Genomic DNA, 16,275 nt, shown 5'->3' on the forward strand with positions numbered 1-16,275 from the left:
CTCCTCCTCCTCCTCAGCTTCTGTCCCTTCCTCAGCAGGTTCTCAGGTATGTGCCAAGGCACCCGCCAAGAGACCCCCCCACCTACCGTGTTTTCTAGACCAGTTGTTTCTAAACCAATCTCACGAATTCTGCCATTTCTGCCCACTACCTGGATTATTATTTACTTCAAATTTCTCCTTATTTTTTTTTAAGATTTTTTTTTTAAGTAAAATCTACACCCAATGTGGGGCTCGAACCCACAAGCCCAAGATCAAGAGTTGCATGCTCCAATGACTGAGCCAGCCAGGGGGCCCTCAAATTTCCCTTTAAATCAATCACATACCAACTCATTTGTGCTAGTCATATATTTTCCAGTACACAATACCCACGAAATTTTAAAATGTTTTCTGGCGTGCCCTGTAAGTCATCATGGGGTCCCAAGAGGCACACAGCAGACAAGAGGAGACAGCAGCCCCACCACGCTCAGTGAGAGCAGTGGAGGTGGTGTTGTCTGGATCCAGGGATGGGGAGCAAGTTGTCCCAAGAGCAGGGCCAGAACTTGAGCTTCAGGCTGGGGGCTTCTAGTCCCCGCTGCCCCCCGCCCCCCTGGGCCTCCCTCGAGGGTCTGCGTGTACGCGCATGAGTGTGTGTGTGTGTGTGTGTGTGTGTCCCTGCCAGGACTGTAGCTGTGCTCTCGCCCCCTGCCCCCCGCCTCCCCTCCACCCCCAGCAGTTCTCACCTCCTGTCCTTCTGTCCTAGTTCTCTCTCTCCTATGAAGGCTTCTCTCTGCTTCCTGGGAGCCTCTATTATTGGCAACTGCCCCAAGCCTTCCTGGGGAACAAGGTAACAAGGAGTTGGGGGGTAGCAGGGTATCCGAATCCCAAAGTATTTGAGAGCCCTTTGTCAAAGCCCTTTATGACCAGAAAAGGGGAAGGGACTTGCCTGGGGTCCCACGTGGGGCTGAGACGGTTTCACCCACAAGGCTTTACCGTATATCCAGATCACTGACCTGGCCCTTGGCTTTGCATGCATTCCTTCGGGGAGCATTAACTTAGCACTTCCTTTGCGCTGTGTTGTGTATGGACAGAAGACGACCCTAGCCCCGCACAGCGCGCTGTTCATCTGATTGTCGTTCCTGTCATCAGCATCATCAATATCATTGCTGTTACCGTTGGCTTCCGTGTTAGGATTGACATCGGCTCCGTCTTATTCCAAAAACAAAAGTGCCTCTTAAGAATACACATAATATGCAGGGCGCCTGGGTGGCTCAGTTGGTTGAGCCACTGCCTTCGGCTCAGGTCATGATCCTGGAGTCCCGGGATCGAGTCCCGCATCGGGCTCCCTGCTCGGCGGGAAGTCTGCTTCTCCCTCTGACCCTCCCCCCTCTCATGTGCTTTCTCTCTCTCATTCTCTCTCTCTCAAATAAATAAATAAAATTAAAAAAAAAAATACACATAATATGCAATAAAATATTCAGAGAAGCAGATAGGACAGCGTGGTCCAGGGGGGATGAGGATAAGAAAGATGGGCTAAAGCCAAGGCTAGAGCCAGGAGTCATGAGAAGCTGACAAGCCTGTAGGCCGTGCACTCCATGGGCTCTCTGCTCAGGGCAGTGCTTTATACAACCTGTGTTACTTCATCTTCACGCTGCCTTTCAAGCTACTTTTTACTGCCATTTCCAGCTGAGGAAAATAGGGCTCAGAGAGGTTAAGTGAGTTGTCCAAGGCTGCCCAGCCAGGATAACTGGACTTGAACCTGAGAGTCTGCTCCCTGAGCCACTCTCCTGCACATGCATGCAGCTTGGTCCTGGATGTGGCGATGAACTTGCCGGCATCCAAAACAAGCGGGAAACTAGTTGTTTCGTGGTTATCCAGTTACACCTCTGAGTTCCTTACCTGACTCTGAGCTTGTAGAGAACATCCTCAGGACCGAGGTAGCTCGCACCCGGCCTGGCATGTAGCCAGTAGGCATTTAATAAATGCTCACCAACTGCATGAACAGACAAATGAACACATAGGCCAGGCCTGACACACTGGTGTTTTCTGAACATGTGCTCAGGTGGCAGACGAGAGAAAGTCCTGGGACAGAGCCAGGGCCTTGGCTGCCCCGTGAAAGCCCCCAGCAGGAAGCCCAAGGACTCTTCCAGTTATGAGCAACAGAAAACCCAAGTCCAGCTGGCTTGTATGAGACAGAGAATCTATTGGCTCCTATAACTACAAAATCCAAGGCATGGCTGGGTCCCGGGGCTCCTTAGGACTTTCATCTCCATTGGTGTCATTCTCTGGCTTCTAATCTGACTAGTAAAGGGAGTATCTCTGTTCCAGTGGAAAGAGCAGATCTTTGTGTCCATCCCTGACGGAGTGGAAGGGACAGTGGTAGAATATGCACCTTCACCAGACCTGGCTCATGCCTGCCCTCAAACTTCTGGCCTGCATGTAGGACAGAGCTTCCTTTAAAGGAAACCAGGGCTACAGTTTGCAAAAAGCGAGGTAGTGGATTCTAAGCGGACAAAAACCAGCTGCCCAAGAGATAAGACCTCTGAAGGCCCACCCTCAGCCCTACCCCCATGGCTGGGAACTTTTGAACCTTCTGCGGCCTGTTCATGATGGTTACTGTCGGTACCCCTGTCTACTCTATGGGAAGTTTCTTCAAGTGGAAAGGGGTTTGAAGCTCGTTTGCTGAGTCATCAAGGCTGCTCAGGGTCCCCGCCAGCAGGTCCAAGACTGTGAAGGAACTGAGGGATGTCCTGTCTCCTAGGCAGCCAGAGGCCATGCACAAGGGCCTCTGGTTGAATGGAGGGGACAGCAGAGGTGCAAAACCACCTTGAGAGCCTCCGCCCACTGGCCAGTAGGGTCACTGAAGGCAGAGTCAGGCTGTGACTTCAGGGCTTGCCCCTTTGCAGGTGGCGGCTTATGGCGGGAAGCTGCGATATACCCTCTCCTACACAGCAGGGGCACAGGGCAGCCCGCTCTCTGACCCTGACGTCCAGATCACGGTGAGCACATGGATTCCAGCCAGGCGGGCACCCTCAGTGTCCTTTCAGCCCAGCCCCCTGCTGGCCCGGCATGACCTGGGGGGCAGAGGCCCAGCTGCTGGGAGAAGGGGGCAGTGAGCACGTACCTGAATCCTTTGGGCACGGGAGCTTGGGAAATGAGAGAGGTGGGAGGCTGGTGTTTTGGAGAGGCTGGGACTGGGGGAGGACTCCTCTGTCCCCAAGAGCCCCTTGGTTCCCCCCGCCAATCCCGCCGCTATCTCCCCAGGGCAACAATATCATGCTGGTGGCCTCCCAGCCTGCGCTGCAGGGCTCCGAGAGGAAGAGCTTCGAGATCGTCTTCCGAGAGGTGAGGGGCGCCCCACCACACCGTGTGGCTGACCCTCCCCCACCACCCACCCTGCTTCAGAGCCCGGCTCTGATGCCAGCTAACCCTGCCTATCCCCAGCCAGTGCCTGGAGTTTGGGGGTTCTGGTAGGGGGAGCTGCGGGAATAGCCTGCAAAGCCCAACACCCCTTACCCACACTTGCTGTTGTTCCCCACCCAGGAATTCTGGCACCGGCCTGACGGGCAGCCGGCCACGCGGGAGCACCTCCTGATGGCACTGGCTGACCTGGATGAGCTCCTGGTCCGGGCCACGTTCTCCTCGATGCCACTGGCAGCCAGCATCAGCTCCGTCAGCCTGGAGGTGGCCCAGCCCGGGCCCTCGGAGGGACCCCGGGCCCTGGAGGTGGAGGAATGCCGTTGTCCCCCAGGCTATGTTGGTTTATCCTGCCAAGTGAGTGTGGCCAGCCCGGGCGCCTCTGCTCTAGTCCTGCTGGGTCAGCAAGCTGGCCAGCTGGTATCCCCATGGCCTGGGATGACTGCCGTAACAGTCACGTACCGTGCGTGCCGTGTCGCATTTATTCTTCCTGACCACCCCTGAGGGATGTGGAATTATCCCCTTTGAACAGATTCTGTTTGAATAGAGGCTCTGAAGGGTGAGTGGCTTACCCAAGGCTAAGACCCAGCTCTTCCTCCCAGGGTACCCCCCAGAGACAGGGAGACAATACCAGACACAAATTACCCTTGGCCAAAGCAGAGCATAGACATGCCTCAAGGAGGTCAACAGTGTGGGGCAGGGTAGAGTTCTGGGCAGAAGCTCAGAAGGAGGAATGTATGGGGAAGTAGCCTGCAATGCAGAAGGGTACCCCCTGGAAAGCTGGGGGTGGGGGGCAGGGGCCACTTCCTTAGGCCCAGAACAAGGCTCCGATCAGTAGGGAATGCCAAGCTGTGAAGGGAGTGCTATGACCTGTGCTGGGCCTCAGGAAAATTCCTCTGGCCTGGTGAATGACCCCAGTGGAGTCCTATTTAGAGGGAGGGCCGTGGGGGTGGAACAGAGGGCATCCCAAGGCTTTGGCTGGAGACCATGCAGAAGTTTCTAGGCACACAGCAGGCAACCGGTCCACACTGGATGAGTGAGCTAGGAACAGAGGAAGGGGGATGGAACGAGGGGAGGGGGCAGAGCTGTGATGCCAGGGGCATCTGAAGGTCAGGGCGGCCTGAAGGTCAAGTGCGGGACCAGCCAGCACCCGGACTCAGGAACTCCCCCATGGAAAGTACACGTCTCCACCATTTCACATCTGTGCACCTTTGCTGTGGCCACAAGAACTTTCAAATCCAAATACATGAGCTTCGCATCCTTTGAAATGAGAAAATTTCGCACATTTTGAAGGAGAAGCCCTGGGGAGAGCAGCATAATCCCGTGTGCACGTTTTCTGCAGTGAAGCAACACAGATTTCCAAACATCCCTTTGAAATGATTGGGGAGGGAGGGCCTGGAGGGGTTTCAAAGGAGGGGTAGTGAATAGAAATTCTTTGTTTTCAGAACCCGTGATTACTCACTTAGAATGTGTAAAAACATCCTCCATCAAATGTGTGCTGCCTCTTTCACTTTATTTACTGAATGTAAAGGTGAAGGTGAAGACCTCCAAGGGCTCATTCCAAATCTGGGTCTCCCGAACCTTGTGTTTTCATCAAAGAAAGAAGTTTTTCGGTAGAGACCCTGCCAGAATTTTCAGGAACCAAAAGGGCAAATGGAGAAGGGTTCTCCATTAAGGGTGAACTGCGATTTCTGTAACTCCTGAGTGGCTGGAGGTGCCGGGCAGGATGGCAACAGACACTGTCCCAGCTTCCTGAGTGTTGAGAACGGGAACACAAGGACAGGGAGGAAGGTTCCGGAGAGAGGAGGCTGTCTGGGAGGGGAACTGGGCCTGGGGTTTCCCAGCCTAGAGCCAATGGGAGTCCAGACCGGAGAGCCACTGGAGGGAGAGGATTCTGGTCTGTAGGCTCCAGATGGAACCTCAGTGCAGATGGAGACCAGCCCCCCTCTCTCCCCAGGACTGTGCCCCGGGCCACACGCGCACTGGCAGTGGGCTCTACCTCGGCCACTGTGAGCTGTGTGAATGCAACGGCCACTCAGACCTGTGCCACCCAGAGACAGGGGCCTGCTCGGTAAGCTGCACATGGGGCAGGAGTCAGTTTGTCCGGGCCTGGGTGGGGCACCGGGGATGCCTGGGAGGCAGGGAAGGGTGGCCTTGGTCTGGTAGGCCTAGGTCCAGGGGCGGGGTCTTGGGGCGTGGCCTATGGACAAAGCGCCTGGACCAGCGGTCTCTTGTGGGGGTGGGGGGCGGGGGGGCAGCGGCCAGAACGAGGGCGTAACATCTTTCTCTATAAAGAAGACTTTGGTTCCTGCTCTGTCCTCTTACCAGAGTGATACTTGTTCTCTGTGGAGGCCTCAGGCTACAGAGACAAGCCAAAAAGAAAGTAAAAATCCCTTATAATCCTACCACCTGGAGGTAATCACTGGCCCCATTAGTGTGGGTGGAACTCTTTTGTTCTTTTTCTGGGCAAATATTTACACATATCAATATGCCTTTTGTTTTACAAATAAACATAGCATCATTGTGTTTGATGATCAGCTTTTTTGCTTACAAGTTCATGAACAGCATTCCAGATCATTAAACACTTGTCTGGGAACTTTTCAGAGTGGGGTGTGTGTGTGTGTATCTGTGTGTGTAGCGCCCCCCAGGGTCAAGGGCTGGGTGGTTGACAGACCCACAGCTAAACACAGAGCAAGGGACTGGCTGTGTTAATAAAACAAACATGGATTTCATTGGAGGAGAACATAAAATCCACATATATTTTTACGATGAAGCATGAATTACAAAGCTCTGCCCCCACCTACCCAGGTATATACCTTTACTTTTCTCTGATGTCACAGGTGTTTGGGTAGAAAAATATAAGAAGTGTAATCAAGGGACTCTGCTGCTCCCTCTGCCCCTTCCCCTGCTCATGCTCTCTTGCTCACTCACTCTCAAGTAAATAAATAAAATCTTTTTTTTTAATATTTTATTTATTTATTTGACAGAGAGAGGGAGGGAGAGAGAAAGCACAAGCAGGGGGAGGAGCAGAGGGAGAAGGAGAAGTAGGTTCCCCGCTGAGCAAGGAGCCCGATGTGGGTCTGGATCCCAGGATCCTGGGATCGTGACCTGAGCTGAAGGCAGACACTTAACTGACTGAGCCGCCCAGGTGCTCCAATAAATAAAATCTTTTAAAAAGTACAATCAACATCATCCTTTTTAAAAAATTTTTTATTGGGGTGCCTGGGTGGCTCAGTCAGTTGAGTGCACAACTCTTGGTTTCAGCTCAGGTCATGATCTCGGGGTTGTGGGATCGAGCCCCGTGTTGGGCTCCATGCTCAGCACAGAGCCTGCTTGGGATTCTGTCCGTCTCCCTGCCCCCTGCCCCTCTCACTGTTCACATACGCTCACATGCACATGCATGCTCGCGTGCTCTCTCTCTCAAATAAACAAATAAATCTTTAAAATTTTTTTGATTAAATTTTTAATTTTAATTCCAATATAGTTAACATACGGTGATATATTGACATCATCCTTTTTGATAGCTATGGGGGTGGATGTTCATTTTAATTCATCCAGTTCCCTGTTCGTATTTGTCTCCAGCATTTTGCTGTTATAAACACCCCTGAGTTGAACATCCTGTAGTGAGATCTTTGTGCCATTCTACATTTCTTTAAGATAGGCTCACAAACATGGGATTTCCAGATCCAGGGATTACAGAATTGTATAGTTTATGGTAAACGTGGACAAACGGCAAGTGGCCGACGTTCTTGTGCCCTACAGCAATGCCAGCACAACGCCACCGGGGAGTTCTGCGAGCTGTGTGCACCTGGCTACTACGGAGATGCTACCGCTGGGACACCGGAGGACTGCCAGCCCTGCGCCTGCCCACTCACCAACCCGGAGAACACGTGGGTGCCCTCACTCCAGGCCCACGGAAGCCCTCCCCCTGGGGAGCGGAGGGACCAGGGTGGAGAGTGGGCATCCCGCGGCCTGACCTCTGCCTCCCCTCTCCCAGGTTCTCCCGCACCTGTGAGAGCCTGGGGGCTGGTGGGTATCGCTGCACAGCCTGCGAACCTGGCTACACCGGCCAGTACTGTGAGCAGTAAGTTTGCAAATAGGATGGATGGGGGGGTGGGGGGCCTTTGGTAGACTCCTAGGTGAGAGCCCTGGATGGTGTTGCTCAGAAAGGTCCCTGCCAGGATCACATCTCTCCCCTGCCCAAAGCCTTTCCAAGATTCCCCATTATCCTCGGGCCAAGCCCAAGCTCATCCCACTTCTGACACCCAAACCTACTGTAGGCGGGCTTAACCTCTTGACTTCTTGATGTTCAGGTCTTTCCATGTGCTGTTCCTCTACCTGGAACATTCTTCACTCTCAAGCCTCCCCTTTCTGGCTAACTCCTGTTTAGCCTCCAAAGCTCAGCTTCATTCACTCATTCAGCACGTTTTTATTGAGCATCTACCATATGCCGTGTGGTGCACCAAGGTGTTGGAGATAAAGTGGTGAACAAAACAGATTCAGTCCCAGGCCTTAGGGAGTCTACCACCTGTCACGGAAGACGGGGCAGCAAGTAATCATACAAATACATCATTACGGGCAGTGGGGAGCTCTCTGGAGTACAGTCTGCTCCAAAGGAATATAACAACTCAGCAGTGCCATCCTCTGGGGAGCCTCTTGATTCTCACGGCTGGGTCAGTGCCCCTCGTCTGTGTCCCTCACTCTCATTTACATGGTTTCCACGTTGGTCTCCCTACAACTGAGTTCTATAAGAGCAAGAGCTTCATCATGTTCACTGTTGTATTTTCTTAACCTAGCATCGTAGTCGCTTAATAAATGTGTGTTGAATGAATATTTCCCTGGAGAATAAAGGCCTCATTAGCCCCGTTATCCAACCTGCCGACATTGTCCTGTGCTCCCCTTTCTCAGCTCCGTGAGGCCCCGTGTTGGGGCCTCTTTGGTCTCTAAAGTCCTTCCAGAGTTGTGAGCCTCCCCACCCCACATTGGGTCCACCCCCATGGGCTTCTGGCTCCCCAAGTCCACCGTGAGGCACTGAGTCCCCTGGGGCCTGGGGCCTGACAGAGCTGGGCTTTGTTCCTCCTTACAGATGTGCCCCAGGTTACGTGGGTAACCCCAACGTGCGGGGGGGCCGGTGCCTGCCACAAGGTAAGTGGGATCGTGGCCCCAGGTGAGGGGGGTGGGCAAGGCGGTGAGCCTAGGGAGTTTGAGAGCTACTACATCCAGGGGAGAGAGGGCTGAGGGTGGGGCATGCCAGTCTTTGGGGAGACAGGCAGACCTGACCCAATGCCACATGCTGGGAGCCTCCTGCCTGAACGGCCTCTCCTGTCCTTCCTCCAGCAGATGCAACCCCGCTGGTGGTCCAGGTGCATCCAGCTCGGAGCATAGTCCCCCAAAGTGGCTCCCACTCCCTGCGGTGCCAGGTCAGTGGGAGCCCACCCCACTACTTCTACTGGTCTCGTGAGGATGGGCGTCCCATGCCCAGCAGCACCCAGCAGCGACATCAAGGTACCCAGGGCCCCAGGTCCCTCATCCCTGTGAGCCACCCCAGTGGGAGGGGAGGCACAGGCCTGTTTACTGGGATCCTGTCCTTACACACAGGGCCGGGTGGGAGAAGGGGTGCATCTGCCCTGACGAGCTCCCATCCGCTCCCCACCAGGCTCTGAGCTCCACTTCCCCAGCGTCCAGCCCTCGGATGCCGGCGTCTACATCTGCACCTGTCGTAATCTCCATCACGCCAACAGCAGCCGGGCAGAGCTGCTGGTCACTGGTGAGTCCCTGCTCCCCGCCTCCCCAAGCCTGCCTGTGCACGGCTGACCTGTGGACACAGGCAGCGGGCACGTTCCTCTGCTGGAGGGGGTGATGGTGCTCGGATGGGGGTGCTGGCCATGCAGATGGAGAGATGATAGAGTAGAGGCGAGTTTTAGGGGCAGAATTGGCAGGACTTGGTTGTGGTCATTGAGGGAGAAAGAAAGGCTAGGCTGATGCCCGGGGGTCTGGACTCCAGCAGGTAGGCAAATGAGGTGCCCTTTACTGAGATGAGTAGGCTCAGTAGGAGAGTGTTTTCACTGGGGCTCCCCCAGAGCTGAGTCTGGGATGAGCATGGGCATGCATGCCAATAGTTTATCTGGGAGGTGAGGTGAGGCAGGAAAGAGAAGGCATCCCATAAAGGGCATGTTACTGAGCACATTCCTACTGTGGGCAGTTGTTAACAGGCAGCCAAAGAAATTCTGGGAAACTCTACAGTAAAACATGCACCTTTGAGTCACCCTACCCCAGGGTCAATTGATCGAGGCCTCTTCTAGGAGCACCAGATCCCCTGCATTCTGCACCACCTCGGGGGGAGGGGGGCACAGGAGTCTCCAGTGGCCTGAGAAAGATGGCGTCAGGCATAGAAATGCACCGGCTGGCAGAAGTCAGGCAGGCGGGCTCCGAAGTGACAGGGCAAGGGGATGTGCACGGGGCACCGGCAGCACCCGCTACAGACAGGTCAGAGGGCATCACAGGGTGGGTTTTGGACTTGTTGACGCTGGAGGCATTTGAGAAAACATCTAAGCAGGTACATCAGGCAGGTGTTTGGGACTGGGAGTCTGGAATTCAGGAAAGAGGCCCCGGCAGAGAAATGAATTTGAGAACTCTTGGCACAGAGATGGTGTTGAAAGCCATGGAACAGAATGAAATTAGCCAGGGAGAGCGTGGCTCAAGGACAGGGCCTGCCGAGCCCCAAGGAGCTCCAGCTGGAACATGTCAAGCTGAAGAGGGGGGACAGCATGTGCAGCCAGTAAGATAGGAAGGGAGCAGGGGACGTGGTGTGTTGGGGGTCATGGGGAGAGGGGACTTCGGGGAGGGCGTGGTAGGGGAAGCCACCCCCGGGGAAGTCAGATGTGGGCAGAGAGGTGACCCTTAGAGGTCGTGCTTTGACGAGAGCCATTTTCAGTGCAAAGGAGGGGTAGAAACAGAACTGGAGGGAGGCAAAGAATGGTGGGGAAGGCAAAAGTAGACAGCAAATATAGACAACGCTGTCAAGAGTCTTGGCTCTGAAGGAAGGCCAAGAAATGGGGCAGTAGCTGAGGGGAGTATGAGGTCAGGGGAGTGTTTTCGAAGGTAGGAAATTCTAGAATGACCCATGGAGAGAGAGAGGAGGGACTGATGTAGCAAGAGAGTGCGCAGCCCCTGGAGGAAGTCCTGGGGAGGGGATGGAAGGACAGGATGGGGCTGGGTGATGGGAGGGGAGGGTCTCATCCTGCAGGGACCAGGCAAAAGGGAGGGTGGCTGGGTTTGGGAAAATGGGCGAGGTCCCGCCTGGTAGTTTGGACTTCCTCAGCAAGTGTGGATTGACGCCCTTAGCTGTGGAACTGGAAGGGTGTGCGGGCGGGTGGAGAGGTTGGGAGGAGGTGCGAAATCACTGGGGAGAATGGAAACTCCCACCGGACAGAGGAGCCCGGCTGGAGCCGAGCATGAAGTGTTAGGGCGGATCTGTGGTCTGGATCCTGCAGTGGAGCCAGGTGGGCTCGTGGCGTGGTGCTCCCTGAGCACAGCCCGTGGCTGCTCAGTGCCAGCAGGAAGGCCGTGGGGCTGAGCCAGGCCGGGGGAGGGGGGCACAGGGCACACAGTGGAATGGAAGCTAGCCTGGGATGGAAGCACGTCCCAGACAGGATGATGGAGAGAGAGAGAGAAAGTGGCCCCAGGCCCAGGGCCCGGCCAGCACCCAGCTCATGGGGGCCCTCCCGTCCCCACAGAGGCTCCCAGCAAGCCCATCACGGTGACGGTAGAAGAGCAGCGCAGCCAGAGCGTGCGGCCCGGAGCCGACGTCACCTTCATCTGCACGGCCAAGAGCAAGGTGGGCAGAGCGGGGCGTGGACTCAGGGAGGGAGGCTCCGCCTTCTGGTGGCTCCCGGCTTCACCTCTGACCTCCAGTCCATCCTCCCGGCTCCACCCACAGTCTCCGGCTTACACCCTGGTTTGGACCCGCCTGCACAACGGGAAGCTGCCGGCCCGGGCCATGGACTTCAACGGCATCCTGACCATTCGCAACGTCCAGCCGAGTGACGCGGGCACCTACGTGTGCACTGGCTCCAACATGTTCGCCATGGACCAGGGTACAGCCACGCTGCATGTGCAAGGTACACGGGTCATTTCCATGCCTGGCCCACCGCCCCCACCCCCCGCAGCCTTCCCCCATGCCCACCAGGTCTAGCCACCGTGTCTTCATTCAGCTGACAGTTTGTGACCATCTACGGGGTGCTAGGTCCTGGCTAGACTCTGAAGAAATGGGGGAGGGGACAAACAGGAGCTCTGCCCTCCTGCACCGCGTGTTCTGATAAGGATGCAATAAGCCTGGGAACAAACGAACAAGCAGTGTAATTTCACATGCTGATGAGGGCTGAGCTAGGAATAGACAGTGAGGTGGGAGAAGGGTGGCTACTGTCCACGGGGTGGTCAGGCTGGGCCTCTCTGAGGAGGTGACATCTGGGGCGAGAGTTGAAGGAAGAGAAGGTGTTCGGCCACTTGAAGAGCTGGCAGAGTGTTCTTGGCAGAAGCAGCAGCATGTGCAAAGGCCCTGAAGCAGGAGCATTTTGATGTGTTTGAGCCCTGGCAGGGCCAGTGTAGCTGGAGCTATGGAAGGGGGATAGGTGAGGAATGTAAAAGATGTGAGCAGAGGTAGATCACAGCAGGGAGTTCGGATTTTATCCTAAAAGCTCTAGGGAGCCACGGATGGGCCTGAAGTGGGGAAGTATGAAGATCCCATGGACGTTTTCAAAGCTCTATGTGGCCACTCTATGAACAGATGGCCATGGGGGCTAGAGTAGAAGCAGAGAGAGCAACAAGGGGGACGCTCCCCACCCTGACTGAATCCTCCCTCTCCTCCCCCATCAGCCTCAGGCACCCCGTCCGCCCCCGTGGTCTCCATCCACCCGCCACAGCTCACCGTGCAGCCCGGGCAGCTGGCCGAGTTCCGCTGCAGCGCCACAGGGAACCCCACGCCCACCCTCGAGTGGACAGGTAAAGCCAAGCAGGACTGCCCTCAGGGCCCGCTGCTCCTGGATGGGGGGGGTGGGCAGTGGTCAGGGGCAGGACTTGAGGCTGTGGGGTCTGCAAGCCAGGGGGCCTGGCAGTGCCAGTCCCAGTGGGTGCTGACCCCACCTCTCTCCGTCAGGGGGCCCTGGGGGCCAGCTCCCTCAGAAGGCACAGATCCACGGCGGCATCCTGCGCCTGCCAGCCGTCGAGCCCTCGGATCAAGCCCAGTACCTGTGTCGTGCCCATAATAGCGCTGGGCAGCACGTGGGCAGGGCCGTGCTCCACGTGCACGGTGAGGGGACAGGGCTGAGGGCGGAGCTTGGGAGCACCTGGGCGGTCCAGAGGGGTGTTCTCACGGGGTTCTGTGCGCAGGGGGCAGCGGGCCCAGGGTCCAGGTGAGTCCAGAGAGGACTCAGGTACACGAAGGCCGCACCGTCAGGCTGTACTGCAGGGCTGCAGGTGTGCCCAGCGCCACGATCACCTGGAGGAAGGAAGGGGGCAGCCTCCCCCCACAGGTGAGGACATCTGTCTGGGCCGGGCCCGCAGGCTCAGCAGAGTCCCAGCACCTGCCACCTTCGCTTCTGCCTTCCTGCCTCCATTTCCTTCCCCATCTCCTCCCCTCCTGGTTTTCCTCACGTCCCGAATGACAGCCTGCTCAGACCACCTGTCCGGTGTACCCTGGCCACGAGCAGCTGTCGGCCTCTTGCTTTGCCACCTGGCTCTGCCCTCCGTGTCCAGCTGGGCCCTCGTGTTGGCTCTTTGCTTGCCTCTACGACTTCATGCCCCCCTACCCACCCTTGCTGGCTGGCCCTCTGCAGGCTGCCTCGCCCCCTCGGGCGGCTGACCCTTCTCGCTGTGCGGCAGGCCCGGTCCGAGCGCACAGACATCGCCACGCTGCTCATCCCGGCCATCACGGCTGCCGACGCCGGCTTCTACCTCTGCGTGGCCACCAGCTCCGCGGGCACTGCGCAGGCCAGGATCCAAGTGGTGGTCCTTCCAGGTGCGGGGCCTCTGGGGACTGAAGGAGTGGAGAGGGCAAACCTCGGGGAGGGCTCCCCAAGGCCGACTCCATCCCCCTCTGGCCCCAGCCTCAGGCGCCAGCTCCCCGCCCGTCAGAATTGAGTCCTCATCACCATCCGTGACTGAAGGCCAGACACTGGACCTCAACTGTGTGGTGGCAGGGCTGGCCCACACCTCCATCACGTGGTACAAGCGAGGAGGCAGCCTGCCTCCCCACAGCCAGGTATGGGGGTCCCGGAGCCTGTGGCAGGGCACCTGGGGGTGATCCTTCGCACAGCCCCGACGCTCTCCTCAGGCAACAACCAGCCCTGATTTCCCTCCCTGTCCAGCTCCTGTCATGGGGCAGCTCGGAGCGGAGCCAGGGAGAACCTGATGAATGACTCACCAAGGCTCAGAGGGAGTGGTGACTACGGCCCCGCCTTGTCCTCACCCCCCTCTGTCCCACCCTGTCCCAGGTGCATGGCTCCCGGTTGCGGCTTTCCCAGGTTTCACCAGCTGATTCTGGAGAATACGTATGCCGAGTGGAGAACGAGTCAGGCCCCAAGGAGGCCTCCATCATCGTCTCTGTCTTCCATAGCACCCACTCAGGCCCAAGCTACACCCCAGGTGAGGAGCCAAGCGGGGCCGGGCAGGGGCCGAGCCCTAGGATCTCCCCACTGTTCCCAGGGAAGGTGTCTGTGGTCTCTTCGGTAAGATCAGGACAAGAAGGGGCGCTCGGGCGCCTGGGTGGCTCAGTTGGTTAAGCGACTGCCTTCGGCTCAGGTCATGATCCTGGAGTCCCTGGATCGAGTCCCACATCGGGCTCCGTGCTCGGCAGGGAGCCTGCTTCTCCCTCTGACCCTCCCCCCTTTCATGTGCTCTCTCTCTCTCTCATTCTCTCTGTCTCAAATAAATAAATAAAATCTTTAAAAAAAAGGGGGGGGGGGCGTTCTAGGCAGGCTTTGGGGATGTGAGGGGACTGAGAGTGTGGGTAAGGTTGACCTGGCTTACCTGGGGCCTCACGATGAGGTTACTGTTTCAGATTTCATCAGGAAGCAGCAGAGTCAGGATTAAACTGAGTTGGGAGACAGGCTGACCTGGATTTAAATCCTCTTTCTACCTTTTATCAGCCTTGAACTAAGTTATGTCACATTTTAGGGCTCAGTTCCATCATCTGTGAAATGGGGACAATAGCACTACCACGTGGTGTGAGCAGATGATAAACACTGTCTAGAAGAGAGTTGTAACGTTACTGTCTGCATCCATTGGTCCGGCCTGGGCACTGAAGGGCTTTGGTTGCCTGTAGGCCATAGTAGCTCATCACCGATCAGGGAGCCATAGGTGGACAAATGGGCCTTGAATTCGAGGCTGGAGGTGGGTCAGGGAAGGAGGGGCCTGACTGACCATGCTGAGGTAGAGAAGCATGGTCCCAGCCTTAGAAAGGCCTCCATCTGCCCTCCCAAGCTAGGGCTTGGTCCTATCCCAGGGCACTCTGCCCCAGGGCTGCGAGACTGTGGCTCAGGAGCTCAGGCCCCTTACTAGTTCCTCTGTGCCAGTTCCTGGAGGAGGCCCTCTGGGCAGCTCCCAGCTCATCCGCATCGAGTCGTCCTCCTCCCACGTGGCCGAAGGGCAGACCCTGGACCTGAACTGCGTGGTGCCCGGGCAGGCCCACGCCCAGGTCACGTGGTACAAGCGTGGGGGCAGCCTCCCCGCTCGGCACCAGGTACAGCAGTCCCCCGGGCCAGCCTGCTGGAGGAGGGGTGGATAGAGCCGCTCCGGCCCCCTTCCAACCCTCCCTGTTTGCACTCAGACCCATGGCTCGCTGCTGCGGCTGCACCAGGTATCCCCAGCCGACTCAGGCGAGTACGTGTGCCGCGTGGTCCTTGGCTCCGGGCCCCTAGAGACCTCTGTCCTGGTCAACATCAAGGCCTCCGGCTCCCCTGCGGGCTCCATCCCTGGTGAGTAACTGCCAAGGACAGGGCACGCAGGAGGGGCTGAGGGTCTTCCGAGGTGCTGAGGTCCTAGCGACTCCACCTGCCTTTGGGAGGGTGGGAGCAGGAGGCCCACACTGGAGCTGGCGACCACTTCTCTGAGTGACCCGCCATCTTCCGGTCACTTTTCTCTGGCTGCGCAGCTGCCTCCTCTTGCCCTCCCCCAGCCTCAACTGCCCTCTTCTCCCCCCACTTCCTTGCTCCCTTCTGCAAGGCTTGGCCCTTGCCCTGGCCCTCTGCTCAGGGTGGCTCAGCTGAGGACATCAAGCCCAGGCCACCAAACCGCCAAACACATGAGAGCCTGGCCGGGCTGGCTCTCTCTGAGGTGGACCCTTCTGGCCCTGTCTTTGGGGGGCATCTGCTACTTTGGCTTCTTTCCCCACAGCCCCAGGACCTGTCCCACCTGTCAGGATCGAGTCCACCTCCCCCACCGTGGCCGAGGGACAGACCCTGGATCTGAGCTGTGTGGTGGCAGGGCAGGCCCATGCCCAGGTCACGTGGTACAAACGCGGGGGCAGCCTGCCCGCCCGGCACCAGGTGCGCGGCGGCAGAAAGGCGGGAGGGGCTGGCCAGGCCCAGCTCTGGGAAGTGAGTTGAGGGGGTCGGGGCCCCGGAGCTGAGCGGCTGGCAGTTCCCGGCTCAGAGGAGCAGGGCAGAGGGATATCTGCTAGGCTGTGGGGAGCCCTGCTCTCACACCCCTGCCCCTGCCCAGGTCCGCGGCTCCCGCCTGTACATCTTCCAGGCCTCGCCAGCTGACGCAGGCGAGTACGTTTGCCGGGCCAGCAATGGGCTGGAGGCCTCCATCACAGTCACAGTAACCAGGACCCAGGGGGCCAACTTCGCCTACCGTGAGTGGGGCCACCAGGTTGGGCTGGGA

The 16,275-nt window shown here is 57.4% G+C and overlaps 1 protein-coding gene across 2 annotated transcripts in view; it reads left to right on the forward strand.

Annotated features, from left to right (window-relative positions):
- HSPG2 (heparan sulfate proteoglycan 2) overlaps positions 1-16,275 on the forward strand; it is a 99,617-nt gene that overhangs the window by 60,662 nt on the left and 22,680 nt on the right. For both annotated transcript variants that reach the window (XM_035019565.1, XM_035019564.1), the window contains 21 exons: positions 2,883-2,975; positions 3,241-3,321; positions 3,520-3,750; positions 5,351-5,464; positions 7,156-7,283; positions 7,391-7,477; positions 8,480-8,538; positions 8,731-8,898; positions 9,050-9,160; positions 11,130-11,230; positions 11,333-11,513; positions 12,268-12,393; positions 12,548-12,700; positions 12,781-12,923; positions 13,273-13,408; positions 13,497-13,651; positions 13,884-14,034; positions 14,964-15,130; positions 15,218-15,365; positions 15,784-15,935; positions 16,111-16,246. In XM_035019565.1, the coding sequence (XP_034875456.1) occupies positions 2,883-2,975; positions 3,241-3,321; positions 3,520-3,750; positions 5,351-5,464; positions 7,156-7,283; positions 7,391-7,477; positions 8,480-8,538; positions 8,731-8,898; positions 9,050-9,160; positions 11,130-11,230; positions 11,333-11,513; positions 12,268-12,393; positions 12,548-12,700; positions 12,781-12,923; positions 13,273-13,408; positions 13,497-13,651; positions 13,884-14,034; positions 14,964-15,130; positions 15,218-15,365; positions 15,784-15,935; positions 16,111-16,246 (2,821 nt within the window). The remainder of the gene's footprint in view (positions 1-2,882; positions 2,976-3,240; positions 3,322-3,519; positions 3,751-5,350; positions 5,465-7,155; positions 7,284-7,390; positions 7,478-8,479; positions 8,539-8,730; positions 8,899-9,049; positions 9,161-11,129; positions 11,231-11,332; positions 11,514-12,267; positions 12,394-12,547; positions 12,701-12,780; positions 12,924-13,272; positions 13,409-13,496; positions 13,652-13,883; positions 14,035-14,963; positions 15,131-15,217; positions 15,366-15,783; positions 15,936-16,110; positions 16,247-16,275) is intronic.

Source organism: Mirounga leonina, unplaced genomic scaffold (genome assembly GCF_011800145.1).
Source record: "Mirounga leonina isolate KUSES-001 unplaced genomic scaffold, KU_Mleo_1.0 Mir_173, whole genome shotgun sequence".
Classification (NCBI taxonomy): domain Eukaryota; kingdom Metazoa; phylum Chordata; class Mammalia; order Carnivora; family Phocidae; genus Mirounga; species Mirounga leonina.